The sequence below is a fragment of the Rousettus aegyptiacus genome, unplaced genomic scaffold (genome assembly GCF_014176215.1).
Source record: "Rousettus aegyptiacus isolate mRouAeg1 unplaced genomic scaffold, mRouAeg1.p scaffold_m13_p_9, whole genome shotgun sequence".
Classification (NCBI taxonomy): Eukaryota; Metazoa; Chordata; class Mammalia; order Chiroptera; family Pteropodidae; genus Rousettus; species Rousettus aegyptiacus.
In genome coordinates this window covers 24509578-24536419 of record NW_023416312.1, presented here as the reverse complement: position 1 = coordinate 24536419, position 26842 = coordinate 24509578, and the positions used below count along the sequence as shown (strand labels likewise).

Below are 26842 nucleotides of genomic sequence, written 5' to 3'. Positions count from 1 at the left end.
AGCTCTAAGCTGCAATGGAAAGTTAGTATATATGTAGAATATTGAATCCAGAACCCCTATCTGAATCTCTGCACTCTGGGTGGAAATTGCATCTGTTATTCTAGGTCATAAGGACTTAGATCCTTCAGGCAAGAGTGGGATATTTTATTCTTAAACATATATTTTCAAATAGTAAAATTTCTGATAGTCCATGGCTTTAGAGGACAAAGTTTCTCAGTGAGTATAGCTGCAGTAGCCACCCAAAGAAGGTGGTTATTGTGACATTTTATACCTACAGTATGTCCTTGGAAGAAATATTTCTTGTTAACTCTGCGGCCATACTTTTTAAACCCAAAATTCAGCCATATATTTTTTAAAAACCATATTAATAATTAACAGTGACTTTTTGGAACTTAAAAAATAAGGAACTTTTGTCGATTATTCAAGAGTTTGCTAGAAGCACAAAAAGTAAAAACAATATTTTTGGTCTTAACAAAACATGTCCTATGATTTTTAAATAGGTCTATCAGAAACTTCTGTTATCTAGGCAGAGAATTAGTTGGTTGTTCTATAAAAAAGAAAACCTAAATTTAATTTTACTTTTGTGTATATCATCTATGTAACAATTTACAGCAAGTTATTTATATGCTTTTTTAAAAAAATAAATCTATGAACATTTAATATACCCTTAATATTTTTACCATTTTTAAACCTTTTAAAATTAATCTTAATATACTTTCATAACGAGGTAAAATTCACATAAAATTAACTGTTTTAAATCATACAATTCAGTGTCATTTAGCATGTTCGCAATATTCTGCAACCATCACCTCTATCTAGTTCCAAACATTTTCATCACCCCAAAAAGAAACCCATACCTATTAAGAAGTCACTCCCCATTCTCCCTTTCCTCCAGCCCCTGGAAACTACCGATCTGCTTTCTGTCTCTGTGGATTTACCTATTCTGGGTATTTCATATAAATGAAATCATACAATATGTTACCTTTTGCGTCTGGCTTCTTTCACTTGGCATGTTTTTGAGGTTCATCCATTATAACACATATCAGTATTTCATTCCTTTTTGTGGCGTAATAACATCTCATTGTATAGATATACCACCTTTTGTTTATCTATTCATCGGCTGATGGACATTTGGGTTGTTTTCCCCCTTCAGCTATTGAGAATAGCGCTGCTGTGAACATTCACACACAAGTATTTTTTTTTTGTATACCTGCTTTTAATACTTTTTGAGTATTTACATAGAAGTAAAATTGCTGGGTAATGTGGTAATTATATACTTAACTTCTGAAGACCAATCAAACTATTTTCCACAACATCTAGCTGCACCATTTTACATTTCCACCATCAATGCATGTGGGCTCCAATTCTCCACATCCCCACCAACACCTGTTATTTTTTTTTAAATAACAGCTATCCTGCTACCTGTGAGGTAGTATCTCATTGTAGTTTTGATTTGTATTTCTCTAATTAGTGATACTGAACATCTTTTCATGTGTTTATTGGCCTTCTATATTCTTTTTTAGATGTCTATTTAAGTCCTTTGCACATTTTTAAATTGTATTGCTTATCTTTTGTTAAGCTATAAATATTATGGATACTAGACCCTTTTAAGATTTGATTCACAAATATTTTCTTCTATTTTGTAGGTTATATTTTCATTTTCTTGATAGTATCCTTTATGATCCTTTGTATTTCTGTGGTGTCAGTTGTAACTTCTCCTCTTTCATTTCTGATTTTATTTGTCTGTCTCTTTTTTCATTCTTGATGAGTTTGGACTAAGGTTTATCACTTTTATCTGTCTTTTCAAGGAACTGGTTCTTAGTTTCATTGATCCTTTCTACTTTTTTTTTTTTGGTCTCTATTTAGTTTATTTCCACTCTGATCTTATGTTATTTCCTTCCTTCTACTCACTTTGGGTTTTATTTCTTCTTCTTTATCTAGTTCCTTTAGGTATGAAGATAGATTGTTTATTTGAGATTTTTCTTATTTCTTGAGGTAGGCCTGTATGCTATGAACTTCCCTCTTTGAACTGCTGTTGTAGCATCCCATAAATTTTGGAAAGTTGAGTTTCCATTTTCATTTGTCTCAAGGTATTTTTAATTTTCTGTTTGATTTCTTCATTGGCCCATTGGTTGTTTAGTAGCACATTGTTTTGTCTCCACGTTTGTGTTTTTTTCTAGTTTTCTTCTCGTAATTGATTTCTAGTTTCATACTACTGTAGTCAGAAAAGATTCTTGACATTTTAAAAATCTTTTTGAATTAACTGAGGCTTGTCTTGTGGCCTAAAATATGATCTATCCTGGAGAATATTCCATGTGTACTTGAAAAGAATATGTATTCTGCAGTTTTAGGATGAAATGTCCTGCGTATATCTATTAAGTTCACCTGCTCTAATGTGGTGTTTAAGGCCAATGTTTCCTTTTGATTTTTCATTTAGATGACCTATCTATTGACATAAGTAGGACATTAAACTTCTCTACTATTATCGTATTACTGTCAACTTCTCTCTTTAGATTTGTTAATATTTGCTTTATATATTTAGGTGCTCTTATGGCAGGTATGCAAATATTTATAAATGTTATATCCTCTTCTTGGATTGACCCCATTTTAATTATGTAATGTCCTTCTTTGTCTCTTTTTACAGTCTTTGTTTTAAAATCTATTTTGTCTGATATGAATATTATGACCCTAGCTTTCTTTTGTTTCAATTTGCATGAAATATATTTCCATACTTTCACTCTCAGTCTGTATCTGTCTTTCTATATGAAGAAGCCAGTTTTAGAATTAAATTATCACTGTAAAAGCTAAATACTCATTTGATACACAGTTATATACACACCCACAACAGAGTCATTAAAGGTGGTTTAAACAATAACTTAGGACCTTGATAATTTTATCAAGTCATACCATTAAAAAGCCAGCACTTATTAATATTTGATGTATGGGAAAAAATCATGTGACCTCCTCTGCTTAGACAAGTCAGTCTTATGATTTTTTTTGTATTCTAAAGCACCCCTCTGATGAACAATTTTATTCATGTCAAAGTTGCCCAAAGTGGCCACTATGATTCCAAATTGTCCTCAGTGAAGTTATGCCAGAAGTTAGTATAAGTTTATTAGCAAACGAACTCCCTCCAAAGGGACCCACAGGCAATGTGGATATGGCTGTTAAAGCAGGAGTTTCCCACAGAAGAGACTGATATGGGTGAGTACCAAAGAAATTTGGTCTGATATTGAGCTGGGGGGTGGGGTGGGGCTCAAGCCGACAATTAGTGGCCACCCAGTTGGAACTAAAAGTGCCTCTATAAAACCCAATCCATCCACAGAAATCATTCTCTCTCTACTGGAAGAACTAAGAAACCAAGTGGCTGCCTTAAAACAAATTCCTCCTTCAACACTTTCCTGCTTGACTGTGAACTATGTATTCTGATTTAACTGCCTTTAAGGAGAAAGGGGGCTACAGATGGAATTGAGGTTTATCCACCTCAGGGCAAACTGGAGGCCTTAATGCCTAATGAGGGTACAATGAGGTGGGATGAGGGGTGAAGAAGTATATACAAATTTTTATGACTCATTTAAATACCAGTATTCTTCACAGCCACACATTCAATTAGCCAGACTTGGAGATGGAATAAAAGGGGGAAGGGAATTAACTGCAATCATCTGGGTCAGGCTATTCAGATCCTTGTCACACACCTCTGGCTAAGAGAAGCTGCTTCTGCTTGCAGCTGCCCATGGTGCTCTGGACTCATTGGGTCCCAGATACCTATCCACTACATTCCATTTGAGAACTAGCTACTGGTCTGCTACTGGGCACTAGGGGAGACTGAGTATCATACACAGTACCTGCAGGTAACCCTGCACCTAGTTATCCCCATCTTAGGTTGTGTACACTCAATGCTAAGAGAGTTGGAAAGACACAACAGTCTTTTCTTATTTAATGAAAATGGTAAATTCAAGAAAGAAGCTAGCCTAGTTCCATAGGTGTGTCCTACTCACATGAGGAGATTTTCGCCACATTTTTAGGGGCCATTGTAGCTCTCTCTCCTATAAAGAAACCCTGCCATTTGAGACAACATGGATAAAACTTTGAGGACAATGTGCTAAGTAAAATAAGGCATAGAAAGCAAATACTGTATGATCTCACTTATATGTGGAATCTAAAAAAGCCAAACTCATGGAAACAAAAAGTAAATTAGTGGTTGCCAGATGCTGGGGGTGGGGGAAATGGAGAGATGTTGGTTAAATGGTACAAACTTCCACTTATAAGATGAAAAAGTTTCTAGGGATCTAGTACATGTTAGCTATTGGTGACAATAGCTAACATGTACTATATACTTGAAATTGCTAAGAGGGTAGATTTTAAATGTTCTCACCATAAAAGTTTTAAAAAGGTAATTATGTGAGATGAAAAAAAGATACTGAATTTTAGCATAGCTAGAAAGTTTTAAGATTATAAATTTCTATAAGTTTTTTAAAAACATTATTTATATGCCTGAAACTAAAATCGATAACTTCTCTTTTTTGAGTAGTTACAATTGAAGTTTCTTTATAGTTTTCTTTTTTATTGCTAGTTTTAATTAAACACTCAATAAAATATAAAAATGTTTTAAAAATTTGAAAAATTGAGTAGATATAGATTAAAAGCTGTTCATTAGGAAAGAAGAAATATCTGGGCCGTTAGTTGATTACCCATTCTCAATCTTAAAACTTTTTATTATGCATATTCTCACGCACACAGAAGAGAAAGAACTGTATAATGAACTTCGTGTATCCATCATGTTTTAACAATTGTCAACATACTCCCAATCTTATTTAATCTAACTCCCACAGCTTTTTTCTAAAGTATTTAAAAATAAATCCTGAACATCTCATTTCACATGTAAATATATGTAAGTCGATCTTAATCCAAAACAAGTTACTGCAATATAAAAAAGAACTACAGTGCATAGATTGAGGAATATACCTGTTCCATTCATTCATTAAAGCCGGATAGCTAAGCACTATACTAGGCGCTGGGGATATCAGAGAGAGCCACATGAGGGCAGCAGAAGACAGCAAGTTCATACATTCTCAGGTGGAAAAACAAATACAAGTATCATTGCTCTTAAGTGATGATGAAGACAGTTAATATTTATAGATCACTTACTGTTTTAAGCCCTTGGTAAATGCTAACTCGTTTATTCTTCACAATCACCTTCCGAGGTAAGTACTATTATTACAGATGAAGAAACTGAGACCCGAAGAAGTGAAGTAACTTGCTGGAGAGCATTCAGATTGTAAGTGGTTGAGCTAGGACTTTAATCCAAGTAGTCTGATTTTAGAGGTGGTGCTCTTAAGAAAACAAAAAGAGAGATTGCTTTAATATCGTGATAAAAACAATGTTATTTGTTCACCAAACTATTTCATTGTCTTCCTAGGCACACAGGAAGACTGTATTTCTTGGCTTCCTAGCCTTTAAATGGGCCATGTGACTAATCTCAGCTAATGGTTTGTGGGGTGGGCATAAAAAACAAATTCCCTGGTTAGAGTGATGGTTTCCCAAAATGGAAGGAGCCTGGATCTTTGGGAGGATCCTGAATCTCTGGATTACTACTTAGTGGGGAACCTCTCCATTAGGAACATCTTTACTGAACTTTGTGAACACGAGAAATAAACTCTTCCTGTGTTAGGTCACTAGGATTTTGGGGTTTGTTATGGTAGCTAGTGTAAACCATACCAGAGAAACATTTTAATTTAAACTTTTAAAAATTATGAAATATTTAAAAAATATTGAAAAGTACAGAATACATTAACAATCAAATATCTCCAGATTTAGCAGATATTAATATTGCCACCTTTCCTTCTCATTTTTCTTCAAGAAACCCATTAGATATAACTCATAGCTAATAACCAATAAAGCATCATCTCATCCCTTACCCCTTCCTAGAAATAACTACTATCCTAAAGGTGGTGCCTATCATCCCCATTTACATTTTTCACTTTGACAACAACATATTAAATTATAGAATGCTATTTTGTGTGCTTTCAAAATGAAAAGAAATGATATCAAAAATTGCTCTTTTCATTCAATATGTACCCATGTTGGTACATGTAAGTCTAATTCATTCATTTGAAGAGTTACATAGAAATATAGTAATTTATTTATCCATTCTCTTACTAAGGGACAGTTAAGATTTTCTTACTTTCTTATTTCTTTCTTTCTTTTTTTCTCTTTCTTTTTTTTTTTTTTGCTTCCACAAACAATGCTGCAATGAACTTCCTTGCACACGTCTAATATCATATACTCCAGGGAGGCCTGAGGGTTTTCTCAAACTGATACTAAGAAAATGAAAATCCAGCTGTATGAAGGGCCAGAAAACAAGTGTGTCAGGTATCTGGAGCAGTGGACAAGCCCTAACGTCTTAGGTAATGGCATGTTTTAGACCCAGTGAGGTTACAGTGCAGTGAGTGACAGAAAGAGTGGCAAGAGATTGAGGTAGAGGAGCAGGCAAGGGCCACTCTGTTAATGGCTTTAGAGGCCACAGTAAGAAGTTTGGGTTGTCTTTTATATACAAAGCCATTAAAGTGTACTCATTTTTTTCTAGGTTGGTCAGACCACACTCACAGTATTGTATGTTCCTTCTCTCAACGTCACTATGAATGGAGCACCTGTTGAATAAATGCAGTTACTACTTTTGCTCTCTTTGTTTTGAAGGAAATGACTGCAATCTTATAAGAAGAAAGAAAATATTACCTTCCAATCCCTTTCCTGCTCTTTTGTTTCTGAGAGGCAACTGTATGTTCCAAAAGAAACTGTATCTATCACAATTTCATTTTCCCATTAAAAGGACTTAAAAGGAAAATTCCTTGTTTTCCTCCAAATTTTGTAATCAATTTGTTCCTTTTATTAAAACCAGATCGACTTCAGGAAAGATCTAAATTGTTTAGGTTAATTTAAGAACTGAGGAAATATGTTGCTAGTTCTGAAACTATCTGAGGTGTGATGCAATTTGGTGATGACTAAATAGATGAACAATTGAAAAATATGAATGCAAGAACTGTGTACCTATACTACAATGCCAAACATTGTACTATAGGCTTTAAAATGATAAATTACCTTATTTCTCAAAGTGGTTTGGATGTGAGTCATTCCTTTAGTAACTTAGCCAAACATGCTAACATTTTCTCTCCTTCACCCATTTCTTCTACTAATACTTCCTATGTTTGCCTAGTGGCTATACTATCAGCTTGGAAGGTGGGCTATCATCTCTTTCAGGAACTTTCATTTATGTCACCTGCCTGATCGCCAAAATGAAGCATATCAAATCTCACAGTCCTATTCCTGTATTTCACCCTATTTTCCTTTAGAATATCCTTTTTAATAACTAGTAGTTTTCAATTTTTAAAGATATCAATTCAAATTCACAGAAATTTCAATAAAATCTAATCGGATGGACGTGGGTGACATTTTCTCTTTTCTAAAACAACCTCTTTTCACTCATTAACTTTTTTCTTTTATTTGCCAAGTGGCTGTACTCCCTTTAGGTAGAACCTTACTGCCAAATAGAATGACTATCCAAAGGCTTGACATATAGCTGTGTTTAATATGTTCAGTAAGGCATAGTTAAAATCTTGTTACTATCACACAGAATCAGAATCTGAGTGTTAGAAAAGGCCTTAAAGACCATCGATCACCTATCTTTTGTGTGTTTGTGACCGCCAATTTTTTTTTTAACTGAAGCCAATAGTTTTCAAAGGAGGGGGGAAAAATCAATAAAACAAACAAAAAAACCCCTCCAAAATAAATGGTAATTCTAATTAATTTGTAAAAAATATGTTCCATGAGGTAGCTTGCATAGGGATGAATGGTAGTCTCTGCCCTCCAGCAACCGCACCTGTAGAGGGTATAAGTAATACTGATACCTTTTGTTAAGTACCATGGTGACATCATGTGTAAATGTACATTAGGACCACAAAGGAGAGAGCAAGCGAATTCACTCCAGCGGTTACACCTTCAGAAAACAGGTGAATGGCTTCAAGAATGACTAAGAATTACACAAATGGACAAGAACGAGAGTATTTTAACCTCAGGGGACAGCAAGAGCGTCTTACACCTGAGTTACAGATAGGAATCTGCAAAAAGATGTTTGAAAAGGGTCGTACCAATGGACGGTTTGTAACAGTGGATTTCCACCTTAGCTGCACATTAGAATCACCTAGGAAGCTTTTAAAAATCCCGAAGCCCAGACCTCACCTTAGATCAACTGAAGTCGAATCTGTAGGGCTGGCATAATATTCACAGGCTAGTATTTTTTTTAAAGACTCCCACCCCACTCCGTGATTCCAACGTGCAGGTGAAGGCGAGATCACCGTTTTAAAGCAGGAAGCAAGATATTAAACATGGATTTTGAGGGGGGGAGTGGCGGTAGGGCATAGAAGATGCACTGAAAGTCCTTGTACGGCAGGGCGGCTACTGCAAGAGCAGAGACTAGGACCGAGCGAGAGCCCGCGGGAGAGGACTTAAAGGCGATTTCTGTGGTAAAACTGCCGGGATTTGGGGATCGATAATGAGATCAGCATCCATCCAACTCCATTAGAGTGAAGTTATTCTGTCAGCGGCCCTGCTCCTACCTCCAATCATATTTTTTCACATCTTTTCCCACAGTTAAAAAAAAAATGACAGAAACGTCTTCTATCCCACGAAAGGCGCATGAGCAGACTATGGGCGGTGCAAAGACCTGAGAAGCCACGAGCGCGCAGCCGCTACAATTTCTTCGCGATTCCACAACCACAACTCATAAACATTTAGGCGGGGGGCTCTCGGGCCGGGTTCATACCCCACCATGAAGGGGACATAGTTACCTAAAGTCAAATGAGAGCCTTTTAAACCCTGAAGGCGGCGAGGGCAAGGGCGGGGCAACCGCTGACGTTCGCGGTGACACCAGCTCCGCCCACACACTCACTTCCGGCGGCGCGCGGCCCCCGCTTCCGCCTTTCCAGCCCGCGCGTCGGCCCCGCCCCACTCCCACGCGCCCCCAAATGGCCCGGCGCCCGACAGCCGGGAAAAACGGTACAGGTTGCTGTCGGAAGTCCCCCTGCAGGTTCCCCTTCCGTTCTGCCTAACGACTTCCGCTTTGGGCCGTCAACATGGACGCTGCGGCTGCCTGGCAAAGCAGCCTCTGATCAGCGGCGGCGGCTCAGTTTCTCTGCAGCTGCAGCCCCGCTTCCCCGCCCTTCCGCCCCCCGCTCCTCGCTCTCGTCCCTGGGGCCGGCAGGCTCGTCGCTACATGGGGGCGGGCCTCTGCTCCCAGCGCACGGCTTCCTGTTCAGAGGCGGTCGGGCGGTAGGCGGCTCTGCCGGCGCCCACTTCAGCGCGGTGACCGAGCCCCCCAGAGGCTCGAGGGCCACATCTCGTGCCTCTGCGCCAACCTCCGTTCTGTGCCGCCATGGCCCCAGTGCAGCTGGAGAACCACCAGCTAGTCCCGCCCGGAGGTGGTGGCGGAGGTAGCGGCGGCTCTGCCTCTGCCCCAGCGCCACCTCCACCTGGAGCCGCCGTAGCGGCCGCCGCTGCGGCTGCTGCTAGCCCTGGCTACCGGCTGAGCACCCTCATCGAATTTCTGCTGCACCGGGCCTACTCGGAGCTCATGGTGTTGACGGATCTGTAAGTACCGCGAAACCCATGCCTGCTCCCCAGCCCCCCCTTCCCGCCTAACCCGCTGAGAGGTTTGCGCCTCCCTTTCCCGAAGAGGCTGCTATTTTCTCTGCGGGGCTGCTTAGTTTAGAATTTCTGAATTCTTGGGGCTCAGCGGAGGTGGAGGAGCTTTGCATTTGGGGTCTTTCTGAAGAAGCAACCGAGACTTTTTAATATGTATGTTGTTAGACTTGCGCTAAAAATCCCATCTTTGGGGTTCTTGTTCAAGTTGCCAGCTGAACCCTATTGATTTCTTGGCTGGAAGACTTTAGCCCAAAGCCCAAAAATAGGGTTTAGGAATATATAATATTCGAGCTTTAAAAAAAAATCGTAAAGGTGGGAAATCTGTTTTACAACCTCTTGACGGTACATTTTAAATGAGGGTGGTAATCGCTTCTAAGTTTGAACTCAGGAGATGTGCATAAAAATTCAAAATTTTGGATTCCAAGTTTTTTCTTTTCTGGAACATTTGAGAGTCTTGAAATCTTAACACATTTAGTGTAAGTAAACGATTTTTTTGTAACCGGCCTACTGTTATTTCTTGAAGTATGAAGGGAATTTGTAAATCACCAAGTTACCCATGAAATGCCTTGGGACGTGATTAGGGTGTTAATCCCTTCAGAATAGGATCGGAATACACGAATGGTTTTCAGTGTGTGAAGAAAAAGGCACTGGAAAATTTGGGGGTATATATACTTTAATTCTTGTTTTATGTGTTTTACTCCAGCTTCAGAAAAAGTAAGAATTACCAGTTTTTATCTAGATAGTTTATCTATTGCTAGACTCTAGATCAGTGTTTTCAATTGAAATAATTAGCACATGGATATTAGACTGTAAAGTGTCAGTAATTTGCTACTAGACACTAAATATATTTGTTTGCAAATGACTAAAATAATTCAAAGTGGTTCTATTTATTCCTGTAAAACATCATTCTCACTCAATTTTGATATACTGTACTTTATTCAATGGGACAAAAAAGTCTACCCCTGTTTAATGAGAAACTTAACTAGATGCCATGATTAGGGATTATTGTAGTAATATACTTCTTTGCACCATTTATTGTTGGAGTACATAAAAATCTAAGAGTATCCATGAGAAAATTTTATGTTTGTAAAGGTCACCTGTCCTATGTATAGCTATGAAGAAGTCGAAAAATGCTTCTCAGTGGTTGTGTAATTTGTATAATTTGATTTTCTATAGGGGATTTGTAGCAGTTCTTTGAATTATATGGTGGGCTTTTTACTATTTTAGGACTTCGTTATGGAGAAACATCAATTTCATTGCTGTAGAATATGTATATAATTTTAGTCCCATGCCCTTTATATAATGATTGTTCCCATACTTATATTTCCAGCATAGACCTCTCCACTGACTCCAGACTCTGTATCCAGATCCCTACATTTAAATACCTAACAGGCATTTCAGCGTTCCAAGTCCAGAACCAAACTCCTGCTTCCACTCGATCTCTCCCCCACCAACCTTTCCTAGCCCATAAATAGTGTCTCCATTCTTCCTATTGTTGCTTAGGCCAGAAATACTGGAATACTTTCGGGCTCCTCTTTTTTCTAGTTCCACACCCAGTACATCAGCAAGTCTTGTTATCTCTGACTTCAGAATCTGACCACTTTTCCAACATTTCCATCAAGTTTTATTCCTTTGCATGTGTTACTGCAGTAGTCTGCTAACTGGTTTTTCCTCTGTAAAATAGACAGGATGATTACTTTAAAACTTCTCTGCTCACAACCCTCCAATGGTTCCTCATTTCACTTAAAGTTTTTATAGTCATCTATTTATAGAATGACCATAAAATTTATGGAACAAATCAGGACACTTTTGAGCATGAAAGGTGGTGCTGTTAGTAATGTTAGAGCAACAGGCATAAACCAAGACTGTCTTGGCAAACCAGAACATGTGGTCACCATGCCTTTAAGACCCTACATGAACTGTGCCTTCTCTCCTTTCCTCTTTAACTTCATTTCCTAATACTCTCCTTGCTTATTCTGTCTACTCTTGATGTTTCTTAAGGCATACTCCCTACCCCCATTACAGCCTTTGCTCTTCTCCCGGAAATCTTTGTGGTTTGCTTTCTCATTTCTTTTGGGCTTTTGTTCAGATATAATTTATCACAAGACTTTATCTATGAAAAGCCCTCTGCCTCTTCACTCTATCCTTCTTTACTCACTGCTTTGTTTTTCTGCACAGCACTTACTGTCACTGGACATTATTTATTGTCTGTCTCCTCCCTGCTGGAAGTTCTGTGAGGACAGGGATTTTTATTTGTTTGCTACTTTCCCCAGAACCTAGAGCAGTGCCTGGCACATAGTTGGGGTTTAAGTATTTATTGATTTAATACTTCAATGAATGAATTTTGAGAGTCGTCATTGTAATAGACCACGTAGAATTTTATGGGAAAAGTCACCGTTGCTCTTGATGCATAGGTGTATATAAAATAACTTTTTTCTCCTTTTGACTTGTGGTAATCAATATTAATTTAAGAACTTTGCTTGGAAGTTTCAAAATCATGTTTTCCCCCCCTTGTTCTAGGTAGAAACTGTCAGGACTAATGTCTTAATAATATAAAACCAGTGTTCTAGATACACTTTATAAAGTATTATTTCTGCCACATTCGATGCTTGTCTGTGAACTATCAAAAGTAAAAAGGACAGCCTTGACATTTTAGATGGTTTGTTTTTGGCCCCAGATTTCTGATTTTTTTCCTTCTCCACCACTTCCTCCTTCTGCCTGCCCCCATCTCATCATAGAATTTACATTTCGCCTTGATGTTTTAGGGATGTAGCTTCTGCTCTTTTTTTTTAAACCCCCTTAACTAAAATCAGAAAATGCTAAAATCTCAGGTAAATATATCATACTTTGGTGTAAATAAGTTCTTGTGACTTATCACTTCCGAAAATTTGCATTTTAAGGCTTTTGCCCCAAATGGTGGATTTGTTATCTATAAATGAATTTTAAATAGATTAGGAGGAACTGGGGGGAAAAGGGATCCAGACAGCAAAGCCTACCTTTTGTCCCTGAAATGATACCACCTACAGGAGGTGACCCTTCTAGGGTCCCTTGGGCAAGTGGGAAGAGCTGGAACAATGATTCCTGTTTTTCCTACCCCTAAAGGCTAGATCTACTATTCTGTTTCTCTCTCTCTCTCTCTCTCTCTCTCTCTCCCCCCCCCCTCTCCCCGCCTCTCTCCCCACACACATACACTCTTCTCTCCCTGCCCCTCCCCCCTGCCCCTCCTCCCTTCCCTTCCTCACTACCCCCCTCCTTTCCCACCTACCTTCCTTACAGGAGGAAGGTTGTGACTTCTCTAGGAGTGTTCTCAAAGAGCTTTAGCATATGGAGGAAGTTGCCAGTAGCTGCTTTTATTTGCAGTCTTACAATAAGGGCTTAATTTCTGCTTCATCCTCTGATCTGCTAGTTCTTCCAGCCCTAGTTTCCTTTATTATTTGGATGACATCTTTAGCTTCCATCCCACTGTCTACCCTAAGAATTGTAGGTAACTACAAGCCAGAGCTCATTTTAATAGTATTCCCTCCGTGTACTTTGAATCTCTGGAGGTGGTTTTAGTTTTTCTGCACCTGTGGCATGTGGGTGCGAGAAGAGGATCTAAGGGTCTTGGTGTGTATTCTTCAAAAACTGATTAAATGTAGGGGAGGCTTTTGAGTTGTTTAGACCATTGAATCTTGGACCATGGGATAGAGGTTTACAGAATGTGGTGATTCAGGAGGCAGATCAGGACCTTTCTAAAAGCATCTGTGGATGCAAAAGTGTTAAATGGTGAAAATATTTGGCGACGGAAAATGGTGACATTGGTTGCTGGCTATCAATACGGGAGACCTAGCAAAGAAAGAAATTAAAACCTTACTGGAGCTGTTTAAAAGTAATATAAATCATTTATATCTAATCATATGCAACATCATAATTACCGTAAAAACCCTTGGCTGACACTGGTTCTTTTGTGTGCTCAGCTGCCAGTTTTGTCCACCATAACAAAAAAGGTTCCACTGGGTATGGGGAAGCTGACAACTGAGTAGTACTCTGCATCCATGACCATTTTGGTCTTAAAAGAATATTTCTGTGACTCTGATAATAGTGTGCTAATTTAAGATGGGCTTTTTAAATGTTTGAGGTTCGTGCAACACCTTTTGAAGTTTTTTTAATTAAAAATTATTGGGGTGACATTGATCAACAAAACCCAATAAGTTTCAAGTGTACAATTCAACAGTATGTCGTATATCTACTGAATTGTGTGTTCACCACCTATAATTAGATTTCCTTCCGTCACCAAATATTTGACCCCTTTTACCCCACCTACCTCCCCCTCCCTCTCCTCAGAAGCATTTTGAAGGGAGAGAAATGGTCCTTTGTTGGTTTTTCTTTTATAGCCATATTGCTGGAAACTCATAAAAGTAAAAAAGAGCTGGTAGCCACACAAGCCTGTAGTGGCTGTTTATCCAATTTTTGGAAACACGAAAGTATTTAATAGAGTCAAAGTAAAGACCGTTATCATTTTGATGAGGGTATGCATATATTTAGTCATTTTCTCTTTTTTCTTCTTAGACTGCCAAGGAAATCTGATGTGGAAAGGTGAGTATGAAAAAACCTTAAATCTGTCTGCATTGATATATCTGTGAGTGTATGTATATGTATGTGTATGAGGGAGAGTGAAAGTGGGTGGTGTATGTGTGTGTGAGAGTGAGAGTGAGCGGTAGGGCTTAGATCCCGCTGTAGATCGGAAACCTAGGCCTAGAGAGCCTAGGGTTATTTTTTTACAACATTTGTTTAGGGAGCCCTGGGAAATGTAATTTCCTCATCCTTGACATTTCTTGTTGTGAAACCAGCTCTGGACCTTACATTCTAGAAACCTGTTTTGAGTCACTGACCAGGTCAAGTCCCTGAGGGGGTAAGAAGATGTAGAAGATACAGAACTTAAGGAAAAAGCTAAGGAGTAAGCTGACTTTGGAAAGTTGCCTGCCAATTTACTGTTTGCTACAATGATGCTATTAGATAACGTTAGAGAATTGACATTTGCCTACTATTATTGCTGTTTTACAGTTGAGAGAATTTTTTGATTCAGTTGGTGTTTGAGGCTTAAGGTATAACTAAACACTAGTATGTTTTTGTAAGCTAGAGGAGCAAGAGAATTAAGGTTTCAAAGAAGTCATGTGGCGGAGGTTTAAATTGTGCCTACAGCATAGGCCACTTATAGCCTTGGCACTACCTATGCTCCTTGGTTGATTTTTTTGTTTGTTTGCTTAATACCAAGTCACTAGGGAGGATTTTGGCATTTATTAGTGACTGTGTTTTATCCCTATCTGCAACTAACCTTTCTGATTGAATTAGACATACATAGGAAAGGTAGAGGTGGAAGAGGTGATTGAAGCATACCTGTGTTATGCTTTGGCTGATCAGTTTTAAAGGAAAGAAATGAAAATGAAAGGATTTATTTTGTCTGCTCTGGTAGGAAGGGAAACTGTGCCATGGAAAACCAACTGGTGCTGCCTTATCACTTGAGACAGCATGGTGTCAAAAAAAAAACATGTTACAATAGTTTGCAAAGGGGGATATCTTTTTTCCAATAGCGGACCTCATTTGGGAAACCTAATTAATAACATACAAATAAGTTTGTTCTGGGAGAGAAGAGACCTCATGTTCTCTGTAATCTGTTCCTGAGTTGGAGTGACAGTACTGAGGCTCCTATAGGCAGGCACTGGGATGGCTGCCAGATCTTAACGTACATTTAACATTTCTGCTATGTCACACTCTTGCCTGTGAGGCTCTGCTTTTTTTTATCTCTTAGGTTCCTTCACAGACACTGGCCAAAGAGTCAAAACTGTATCTGTGTCCTTGATTCTTCTCTTTATACTACCAGTAATCATATTGCTGGCTGATCCTTAAGTCTATCTGGTTGTCTGTGGGCTACATATTTTCTTGATAGGAGCTTGACTCTGTAGTCTTCAGTCAGGATTATACTTAAGCAAATATTTTATTTTGGTGCATTGCATCATTGTGTTGCTGTTGGTGAGATGCAGAGACGTGGATTGGATCTGTAGCTCACTTAATAGATGTACTAAGATTAATAGGTCAGAGCCCACTCAGAGGGGGGTTGGTGACCTGTTTGGGTTCTGTCATCATTAATCCTGGCCTGTTGAATATTTTATTCAGTGTCTTAAGGTAAACCATTAAAGGTATTATTATCAGTTTTGTAGTAGACATGAAGTTGAGAGGTCTTACTAACACATATTGACAGCATAAAGCTTTTAGTAAAGCTTTAAAGGCTTTATAAGGAGAAGATAAAAATACTGATGAATATTGGGGAAAAAGCATTGTAGTGGGTATAGCATAAAAATAGGGACAGACCTTCTAGCTTACTTTCATAGATTTGTGTGGATACTTTAGTATCTAAGTTTGTCATTGACATTAGTTTGGTAAATAGTTATGTAGTTCTTTCATTATTCAATTTTTAAAAATTATGCCCTTGCAAGATGGGAATTGGGCCCTTGCTTTTATAGAAAGAACAGTTTCAAGCTTTGGTAAAGACCTACTTCAATTCCTTTATCTTACCAAAAAGGTTACGAATTCATAAACTCATGATTTTAATTATGAAATTCATAACTCCTAATTTGGTCCTCTATGTGACCACATTTTATATGTTAATTAAGTATATATTAGTAAACACCTTTTATTACAATATAAATTTGCTTTTTTAAACGTGATTTGTTGCTAAACCATTCCTTCGGATTTATTACTCTGAGGTAAAAAAAAACATGCAGATGATTTATAAAGTGTGACAATTCATATGTATTTAGATAAATATTTAAGTGGTTCATTTTGCTGTAATGGTTATAAACAACGATTGAGTCATACTTTAGCTCAGATGAAATAAATCATGAAATACTTTTTCAAATATGTTAGTTCATTAAGAATCTTTTTTATTTTATAGGAAAATAGAAATAGTGCAGTTTGCTAGCCGGACACGCCAACTCTTTGTTCGATTACTAGCTTTAGTGAAGTGGGCTAATAATGCTGGCAAAGTGGAAAAATGTGCGGTGAGTTAAACTTTTGATTTTATTTTATATAAAATAACTTTTTGGAATGTTAACTTATAATAGACGTTTATAATTTTAGCTTTAACTTATATCTGCTGATTTGTTTTGAGAGACATTATTTATGTGAGTAATCATATTTCTGTATGATAATGTATGACATATTTCTATAGAAACTTAGTTTATGGACACCTGATCAGAAAGAATACTAGATGATATCTGGAGACATCATTACACTGGAAGACATTGAATAGGAGACTTGAACTTGTCGGTTCCTTAGAGTTTGCAAAGTACTCCCTTAAATGGTGCCTGTTGAGTCTTGACAGTCCTGTGAGAATGGCAGAGTCAGTATTTTACAGAGGAGGAAACAATAAGGTTCCTAGAATTTAAATAGCTTCTTTAAGATCACAGATCTGATAACAGTATTTATCTGTTTGTTTATTCATTTACTCATTCTCCAAATTTATTGAGCACAGGGTGTAGGGCATGGTGGTTGGAGACTTGACTGTTGAATCATTCTTTTGAATTCAAAGGAGTGACATGTAGTGAAACATACCAGAGATGCTAAAATCTGCCAAAAAAAGTTTTAAGCTATCTTCAAGAACTGTTAAGGAGGAAAAATGTCAGTAGAGATCCTGTGTTAGCCTACTAAGCTTATAATTTGGGGGAGGATGGTGTGGTGTTAACACATGAGACACCCGATTACTCCCTCCTGTTTTACTTCAATCACTTGTAATGAGGGGAATGGATTTCATATTGGAAGGGATAGAGTAACTCATAACATGAATAAAGTCCTAAAATAATATGAGCATTTACCTACTTTGAAGTCAGCCCTCCAGGCCCAGCTTTACAAAGCCAAGTAGCCTTCTAGTTACTGTCAGTTATATTTGGAAAGTAGGGGAAAGTGGATGGATTCTTTAAGTAAGCTTGACATTGATACTCAAAATTCTTTTTTTCATTCAATTATGTAATGACATTAAAATTTGTATCAGTTTTTTCTAGGTGAAAGCAGAAAAACAACTTTATATTGGTTAAATTATATTTAAGTCATTTAAAAATTCTCTTATCAGGCTTCCTAGATAAATTACAGTTAGCAGCTACCAGTATAGAGGTACCAGACTAAATTTATTTTTAGCACCCTGAGAAGCTAAATTGCAAATATTTTATAGTAATTTTATATTGGCAAATCTATTGGGGTTTGCATATTCCATAAAATTACACTTCAGAAAGAAATCTGCAACACAATTGTTTCTTTGCATGCTTTCCTGACCTCACCTAAGTTTTAGCCTATTGCATTTGCTATCCTCAGTCTCACTAAGTTCTCTTATCTCAGAAAGCTGATGTGAAAATTGCTAAAGTGAAAGGAAAAAAAGAGGTTATGAGGAAATTGAGAATTTAAAACTATAGAATAATTTTTTTTTTAAGTTAAAAATGAAACCTAATTTTCACTAAAGTTTATGCTTAATTCCAGCTCTGGCAGCTAAACCAATGATAAAAATTCTATAACATGTATTCTAGCCACATATCTTTAGTTTCTTAAGAGCAAGCCGGTATCATTCTTCTATATAACCTTGATAAAAGGTTTATTTAGAGGGAGAAGATTTTGTACCACATATTAAGTTTTGTTATGGGGGAAAAACTCCTTTTATTCATCTGTTGTGTGTTTATGTGATTGGGAAGTAAAAGTTTGTTGACAGAAAGTCTTTCATATACTGTAAAGCATCATTCGAAGAATAGTTTTCGTTTCAAATATTAATAAACAGGCTTATTTATTAGAAAGTTTACAATTCATTTAATTGTATTGGAAATTTGGACACCAAGTCTAAATGAATCTATTTTGGCTGAAATGAAGTAGTATGGTATGTAGTATTTCTGAAAAGCTTAAGGTTTCTTTTCAATAATTATTTAATTTGGGGTAATCTTTTCTTAAAGATGTTAAAACTTCTAGTGGAAGGTTAGGTATTGCTGAAGTATATCAAATCCAAGTGTTCAGTTTTTCAAATCTGGTGATAAATCTTAAATTATACCATGGGTATTTAAATTACCTGTTTGATATTACTGAGTTGTGCTTCAGTAACATCAAACAAAACCCAGAACTCTTGGTTTTTATAGTGAGCTGTATTGCATTCATCTCTCATTAATTCATAGTATAGTGTTTTATTAGTTTTTTAAATTGACTGTTCAATAAGTCACATTCTGAATAAAGTTATGTTGAATTTGTATAAAGTTTTGGTATTTTTGTTTTGTGAATTGAGATACAGATGTGTTTATGTCAAGGATAAAGTCCATCAGTGGAGAATTAGAGGATTATTCATGTTTTGATACTTCTGTTCTCAACCTAATTATTATTTAACTAGTCTCGTTAGAGATTCTTAATAGATAATGATTGTTAGCCATGCCAGACATATTACATGTGCAACTGAGTGTATAAATATACAGTTTATAGAACTCTAATGATAATGTTTTATCTAAGTAAAAGAAAATATCTCTTCTTCTAGAGCTTTTTTTTAAAACAGCTTTATTTGAGATGTAGTTCACATACCATACCATTTAAAGTGTATAATTTAGCGGGTTTTGGTATATTCACAGATATGTGAAACCATCACGACAGTCAATTTTAGAACATTTTCGTCAACTCAAAAATTAAACCTGTCACCTCCAAGTACCTGCCCCTAGCCCTAAGCAACCAGTAATCTGCTGTCTCTATAGAGTTGCCTATTCTGAACATTTCATATAAATGGAATCATAATATGTGGTCTTTTGTGACTGGCTTCTATAACTTAGCATAATGTTTTCAAGGCTTATTCATGTCATGGCATGTAGCAGTATTTTGTTTTTGTAGCTGAATTATATGGATCTACTGTATTTTGTTTATCCATTCATCTGTTAATAGACATTTAGGTAATTTCCAGTTTTTGGCTATTATGAGTAATGTTGCTATAAACATTCATGCACAAGTTTCTGTGTGGACATGTTTTCATATCTCTTGGGTATATATCTAGGATTAGAATCACTAGGTCACATAGTAATTCTATGTTTAATCATTTGAGGAACTCCCAGACTGATTTCCAGAATGGCTATACCATTTTACATTCCCACCAGCAATGTACGAGGAATCTAATTCCTCCATGTCAACATTTATTATTGTCTGACATTTTGATTCTAACTCTCCTTAGTAGTGGCATCTCATTGTGATTTTTATTTGTATTTCTCTGATGACAAATGACGTTGAACATCTTTTCATATGCTTTTGGCTAATTTGTATATTTTCCTTAGAGGAATATCTATTGATGTTCAGTTAAAGTTTAAAAGAGATTATTATTAACCATATTAACAGTTGGTATGTACGTCATTAGGGACCTACATGGATTCACTAATAAAAACTAAAGTTTTAATCTATTAATTTGATTTCTTAAAGGAGTATAGTTGAAGCTAATATATTTTGAGTTGGGCTAAGTGGTTTAAAATGTTTCATTAATTACCCACATTTAAGGTGGAGTGAACTTGGGCCGAATTAAATGCCCACTAAGGTTGGTGACTGTCTTCCTAAAGGGAAGCCCTGGCTTTTGTCTAATAAGCATTTTTACCGTGTCCTGAGTAAAGGGAGAATTGGGATTACCTAAATCTGAGTAAAAACCAGTTCAGGAGTTGAGAGAAGCAGGATTCAAAATGATTTTAAATATGTTAAAATCAGACAGATTACAGTCCTGCTTTAGGTTTAGGATGAGAAAGTGGGCCTTGCTTGTTACAGAGTCATGTACAAAAGATCAAGGCCTTTTAGTTGACTCCAAGCTTGCTGTGTCCTAGTATTGTGGCTGCTGCTTAGAAGTTAGTGTGGTGGCATTGTTAGAAATCTATTTTACTCGTGTGAGGGTGCAAAAAATAATTTTCCTTCCGTCTTTTTAAGTTCTTCTGGCTGGGTTAATAACCAGATTAACAGATAGATTGAAAAGAGAAAATGTCCAAATTTATTCCATATGTATATATGAAGGTTCCATAAGAATGAGACCCGAGGACACATTGGGCAGTTGAGGTTTATATGCCATTGTGGACTAAAGAGAAAGGGGGCAGAGGCCTGAGATTTCAAAGGGGAAGTAGGCAATTCACAGGTATATGGGAAGGAGTAAACATATGGTAAACAAATTCTTACTGGGCCACCCAGAAATAGTAGGACACAGAGAGGGTCCAACAAAGAGGCTTTGCTAGATTTCTCCCTGTCCTGCCATGTTTATGTTCTGATGTTCTTTCTGAGTCTCATTTCTTAAAAATAGCCATCTTAAAATCAATATTCCATCCCAGATATTGGGGTGGCAAAACTTCGGTTCTCCTTATTAGTCATAGAAAGTAGCACTTGTAGTGGTCTTTGCTGGTCTGAGAGCTAGAGGAAGCACTTTTTGGTTCCAGCTTCTCTGATTATTGACTTTCTTTGAGTCAGTGTCTAAACTTAAGCCTCAGTTTTCTTATCTTTAAGGTGATAGTAATTATCTGGTTTTGTCTATTTCCTAGACTTGTGAAAAACAGATACTGAGAAAATGCAGGGAGGGCATTTTGTGTGCATATGGTATTAATTATGGATACCATATTTTAATTTGGCCACTGATAAACTGGAGCATTTCCAGGCAGTAGGACAAGTCAGGAATTTGGAGATGTGAAGACTAATTGAAGTGACTTGGAATGTTAAGCTTGAAGGTAGGTTAGGCTTCCTGTGTTTGCAAAACGTGAGAGATTAAGTATTGTTCCAGAATAGAAATAGAAGATAAAAGTTCCGGGGAAAGAGATTCCAGGTTTGTGTGGAGCTCTACAAACCAGTTCAGCTGCCCTTATGAAATGCACTGAGTAGAGTACTAATGGGAAAGGATTTCTGTATTGAGCATGAAGTTAGCCTAGATCACGTAAAGGGCAATATTTATTGAGTGTTTTGTATATTCTGGGTAATGTTCTAAAGGTTTCATATGCATTAACTCTTAATCCTCAGAACAACCTCATGAGGTTGGAAGTCATCTCCATTTTACAGTTGAAAAAACACGCACAGAGAGATTAAGTAATTTGCCCAAGATTATGGGACTAGTAAATTGCAAAATTAAAATTGAGATAAGGCAGTCTGGGTCCAGGATTCCACACTCCATTACAAACTGTTAAACAAAAATTTTAACTTCCACAGCTGGAAGTCTTTTTAAAAGAAAGGGTTTATTAGGCTCTTGATAGTCCCCCCCCCCAAAAAAAAAATTGGTCTTGGGACGTGGAGTCTAAACCACCAGCAGCATAGCCAGGTATAAAAGACAAACATGTTCAAGTCCTTTGTCTCAGAGTTTTGCAAATGTTCTTATACATCAAGGAGGGGGAGAAAGATTTAAGAATTTACATTAGCTGTGGACGATGGGGATGGGAGAAGTTGAAGCGGGGCTAGTTCTGGGATAAGCCAGCAGAGTCCTCAGCAGAGATGTAAAGCTCTTAAGCTCATATGTAAACAAAAAGCGGAGCCTTCTGGGGTTCGATGGTGCCTGGCTATTCTCTTTTTAGATAATCTCGGAAATGGCCACCTGAAAGTTAATTTAATAATTTCAACATACACTAAGGAGCAGGAGCAGTCCTTTGTTAGTTTTGTACTGCAGTTGTTAACCAATTAAACCCTTTTGTCTCTTCCTTCCACCCTCTGGCCTACCGTAATTTAATTTAGAACATCTCAGAATTTTCTCCTTGTTACCAACTAATTACAGAAGTCTGTAAGAGTAAAAAGCATTTTGTTTAATTTATTCTAACATGATATTATGTACTTGTAAGTTAAGGATAGAAAAATGAATTGGAAAACCTTTTACTTAAGTTGATATAAAATTATTGTTTTTAAAAATTTTTATTAATTGCTGGGGAATTTTTTGAAGTAATATTTTGCACCATGAAACACTTATATTAATTCCCCTCAAAGTTTACTTTGGAATGAATCAGTGATATTTGAAGCGAAAAGCGGCTAGTTTTCAAGGAAGCTTAATACATTTACCCTTTGCTTTAAAGATGATCTCTAGCTTTTTAGATCAGCAAGCCATCCTATTTGTGGACACTGCTGATCGGCTGGCTTCGTTAGCTAGAGATGCTCTGGTCCATGCACGCCTGCCTAGTTTTGCCATCCCATATGCCATTGATGTACTGACTACTGGGTCTTACCCACGGCTGCCTACCTGCATTAGGGTAAGTGCATCTCCCCCACTCTAAATCGTGTTTTTTAAAAAATAAATTGCAGTCGGAAAGTGAGTAACCATCAAAATGGGTGAACCTACTTTTAATGAGGTATTTTGCATATCAACAGATATGCAAACGTAACTTACATCTATTCAGATGTGGAAATATTGCATGCTTTTTGGAAATGTTTTTTAAAATTTATTGTAGTTTTCTACTGCCTTGGTGTTATTTTATTTTATATTTTTAAGAAGTGGAAGTAATCTAGTGACTTTAAGATGGTTTCATAAATAGAGCATAAAGATCATGTTGCATTACCGTCTTAACTGAGTGGCTGGTGGAATCATTGGCCCTCTAATGCATGATAGTAATGGTCACTATTATTGGATATAGACTGCAGAAATGAGTGTCGAGATTCTCTTGGGTAAAATAAGAAAATACTGTGTTAAGACAGGCACAGGTAAAAATTATGCCTCTGTACATTATTTTAAAATCACTTAAATTTTTTTGAAGGATAAAATTATCCCTCCAGACCCAATTACCAAAGTTGAGAAACAAGCCACACTTCACCAGTTGAACCAGATTCTTAGACATCGGCTTGTAACCACAGATCTTCCTCCTCAGTTAGCAAATCTTACAGTTGGTATGTACCTGAAGTTTACTTTTTTAAGATTTGATTTGTTAGAATATTTTTAAAATAGCTTTTGTGATTTTATTCAAAGAAGTATGAAGTTTTGACCTACAATTCTGGTGGTATTCAAATCCGTGACTTGTTAGGCCTGCCATTTCTCTTTGTTACATGGAAATCCAGTTCTTGTATTTGAAGCTCGGGAGTGGGTGAGATGATCTGGGGCTGGAAGAGAGACAAAGTCCCAAGGTTGAGCCTCAAGAATATACTGTTCATTGACATTAGAAGTTGCCTTTGGTTTCTTGATGACCTGGAATCACTGAATTGTTTGAATACTTGCGAAAGAACAATATATTTAAGATTTCTTATAAGCAAGACAAAGTTCTAGGTTAGCAAGAAGCTGCTTATTTTCTAGAAAAGTAGACCTCTTCTTCTTTTTCTAAAAGCAAATGGCCGGGTGAAGTTTCGAGTTGAAGGAGAATTTGAAGCCACCTTGACTGTGATGGGAGATGATCCTGATGTTCCATGGCGTCTTCTCAAGTTAGAAATTCTAGTTGAGGATAAGGAAACAGGAGGTAAATCATCAGTAGTGATTTAAATCCTAAGTATTGATTTAAATGTTTGGTGTTTTTATAGTATTAAAACATTTTTACAGAATAATAATTGTTTAGCAATTTATCCTGTAATATGAAGCAGATTTTATGGTAATCATAACTACCTACTGGTCTTTGAGGTTTCAGTGTTTCTCAAGTATAATGTTATCTAGTTTCCATAGTTTCAGTTCTTTTGTTTTTTTAAGTCATTGTTAGTATGCTCTTCCTTAACCAGTACTGTGACACAATCTATACTTTTCTGATTAACCACCTTCTTTTCTCCTGCCAATGGAAGATGGACGAGCCTTGGTTCATAGCATGCAAATCAACTTTATCCATCAGTTGGTGCAGTCTAGGCTCTTTGCTGATGAGAGACCTCTTCAGGACATGTACAATTGCTTACGTATCCTTCTGAAATTCCAAGACATGTATTTGTAGAGAATTGGTGTCTCCTTCTCTCCCCACATTTCCATTTGCCTCTAGTCCTGAACTGTAGCAGCCTAAACTCTCCTTCTCTGCCCACCCTACCCCCCACTTTTTTTTTTTTGTAGAAATGGGGCTGAGGGAACTGGTCAGTGCGAAGGATAATGATACATCTATAATAAATCAACTTTTAAATTTTCCTGTTGACTTTGAAAGTAAAAACAAAAAGTGATTATTGGCACTATTTGGGGGAAAAAAAATAATAATATTTGGTCTACCCATATTCTCCAAACTGGTGAATTTAAGGGCAACTTGGACCTTATGGTTTGTTTATATTGGATCTAAATGAAATATAATACCTTTTTCTAAAATTATGCCACAAATTAATAACACTTTTTAGGATAAGTCATTGGAGAAATATAATTCCAGACATTTCTTCCATAGTTGGCTCTTTGGGAATAAAGCTTTTGTTAAATGAAGTTTGTTTGTACATCATTGGCTGTTGTAGTAAAACATGTTATATTTGCTTAACAAGATCTATCAGATTCTTTCTGCTTATCACTTCAATTAGAAGTGCTACATTCACAAACTCTAATGTTAATCCGAGAGCGATGGGGAGACCTTGTGCAGGTGGAGAGGTATCATGCTGGAAAGTGCCTCTGCTTGTCAGTTTGGAAGTAAGTAAAGTTGGTTCTGGTAGGTTCATGCTATGACTGTAAATACTCTGTTTCTCTTTCTGTCATGCTTCTGATTTACTATATACTGATAGCCGTGCACCTCTAACAGCATGATTTTGTATATCAAGGTCTTGTGATATCATAAACCACATAGGGCATCCAGAATTGAACCCTTTCTTAGAATATGGCATGTTTTAAATATGTAGACATCTATCTGCTTGTACTAAGACTTACTGTTCTTAAAAAGTTAGGTTACTATGGGCCTCATACTGGATTGCTAAAGGACCAGTAATTTAGATCATTGGGTATCATTTTTAAAAAATGCTTGCTTATCAGTTTTACATTTTGATTTGTGCCTTTTAAAATCTTGGGAGGGTTTTGGGAAAAATCAGTATCAGGCTGTTTACAGTCCTCAAACTTTGTAAAGGAATCAGATAAATAGACACCACTTAGAAGACAAGTTGTTTATTGGGGTTGTTTTTATTTGTGTGCATGTTTATTTTTAAATCTGTGTCTATGTTTTTTTTGATGCAGTAAATCAAATATTGTGTTGGATTACAGAATAGCTGTCTTCCCAATATTAATGTATTCCCTCCACAAACAATGAGGGCCTGCCATATTCTAGGCTCTATCTAAGGTACACAATTAGATTGCCTCTGTTTTATTCCAAAAGTTAACAGGCTTTGTTGAGAAAATTCTTAATATTTTTTTTTCTCTTTAGTCAGCAGGTTCTTGGGAGAAAAACAGGGACGGCATCTGTTCACAAAGTTACAATTAAAATCGATGAGAATGATGTCTCTAAGCCTTTACAGATTTTTCATGATCCTCCTTTGCCAGCTTCTGATTCCAAATTAGTAGAAAGAGCAATGAAGGTAGAAGATCTCAATATTAATATTGGTTTGATTAAATGAACATAATATAATTACCATTTATACTTAAACTTTTAGCACAAATTCTTTAAAATACTTAATTGTTCCTAAAACCTTTTATGAAACTTGTTTTAAATGATTGTTTTGCTTCTACATTTGTAAATCTGATATAACATAATTTTAAAGATGTTCTTTCAAATTTTGTGATTTTGTTCATATCATTTTATTTTTAAGACCTGTCATTTAATCACTGTGATAACTGATACGTATACTATCTTGATCTATACTTGCCAAGAAGTTAACTATAGTCTTTAAACCACCAATACCATATGTTTATTTTTTTTAATTTATACTTAATTAGTGTCATTCTAAAAGGAAATATGTTGAAGCACAATAATCTGCTCTTAGGCTTTTAAAGTAGAAATGTTTAAATTGTACATACTGTTGTTTTTGTCTATGCAGATCGATCACCTATCAATAGAAAAACTCCTGATTGACAGCGTTCATGCACGAGCTCATCAGAAGCTCCAGGAACTGAAAGCCATTCTTAGAGGCTTCAATGCCAATGAAAACTGTAGGTTCTTTCAATTGACATTTGTCTTTCTTTTATTTAAATTAATATTCATTTTTATTTTCTGAGGGGTCTTGCTGAATATGACTTCTTTCCTGATATATTGATTTTGTGTGGAGGCTGGACATATCTTCATTTTAACTTGTAATCTACCAAGCTTGTCCTAATTTTCCCCTTTCT

At 36.7% G+C, this 26842-nt stretch overlaps 1 protein-coding gene and 1 long non-coding RNA gene across 4 annotated transcripts in view; one reads left to right on the top strand and one right to left on the bottom strand.

Annotated features, from left to right (window-relative positions):
- Window positions 1-8950, bottom strand: part of LOC107516628 — a 94363-nt gene extending 85413 nt beyond the window's left edge. The window contains exons 1-2 of the long non-coding RNA XR_001598343.2: window positions 8844-8950; window positions 5149-5333 (exon numbers count right to left, since the gene is read on the bottom strand). This is a non-coding gene — a long non-coding RNA (uncharacterized LOC107516628). The remainder of the gene's footprint in view (window positions 1-5148; window positions 5334-8843) is intronic.
- Window positions 8951-9123: 173 nt separating this feature from the next.
- MED14 (mediator complex subunit 14) overlaps window positions 9124-26842 on the top strand; it is a 64652-nt gene continuing 46933 nt past the window's right edge. For all 3 annotated transcript variants that reach the window (XM_016156572.2, XM_016156571.2, XM_036226445.1), the window contains exons 1-10: window positions 9124-9642; window positions 14245-14271; window positions 16628-16733; window positions 22740-22913; window positions 23415-23544; window positions 23976-24104; window positions 24418-24525; window positions 25090-25222; window positions 25944-26094; window positions 26554-26665. In XM_016156572.2, coding sequence (XP_016012058.1) covers window positions 9428-9642; window positions 14245-14271; window positions 16628-16733; window positions 22740-22913; window positions 23415-23544; window positions 23976-24104; window positions 24418-24525; window positions 25090-25222; window positions 25944-26094; window positions 26554-26665 — 1285 coding nt within the window. In that variant the 5' untranslated portion in view covers window positions 9124-9427. The remainder of the gene's footprint in view (window positions 9643-14244; window positions 14272-16627; window positions 16734-22739; window positions 22914-23414; window positions 23545-23975; window positions 24105-24417; window positions 24526-25089; window positions 25223-25943; window positions 26095-26553; window positions 26666-26842) is intronic.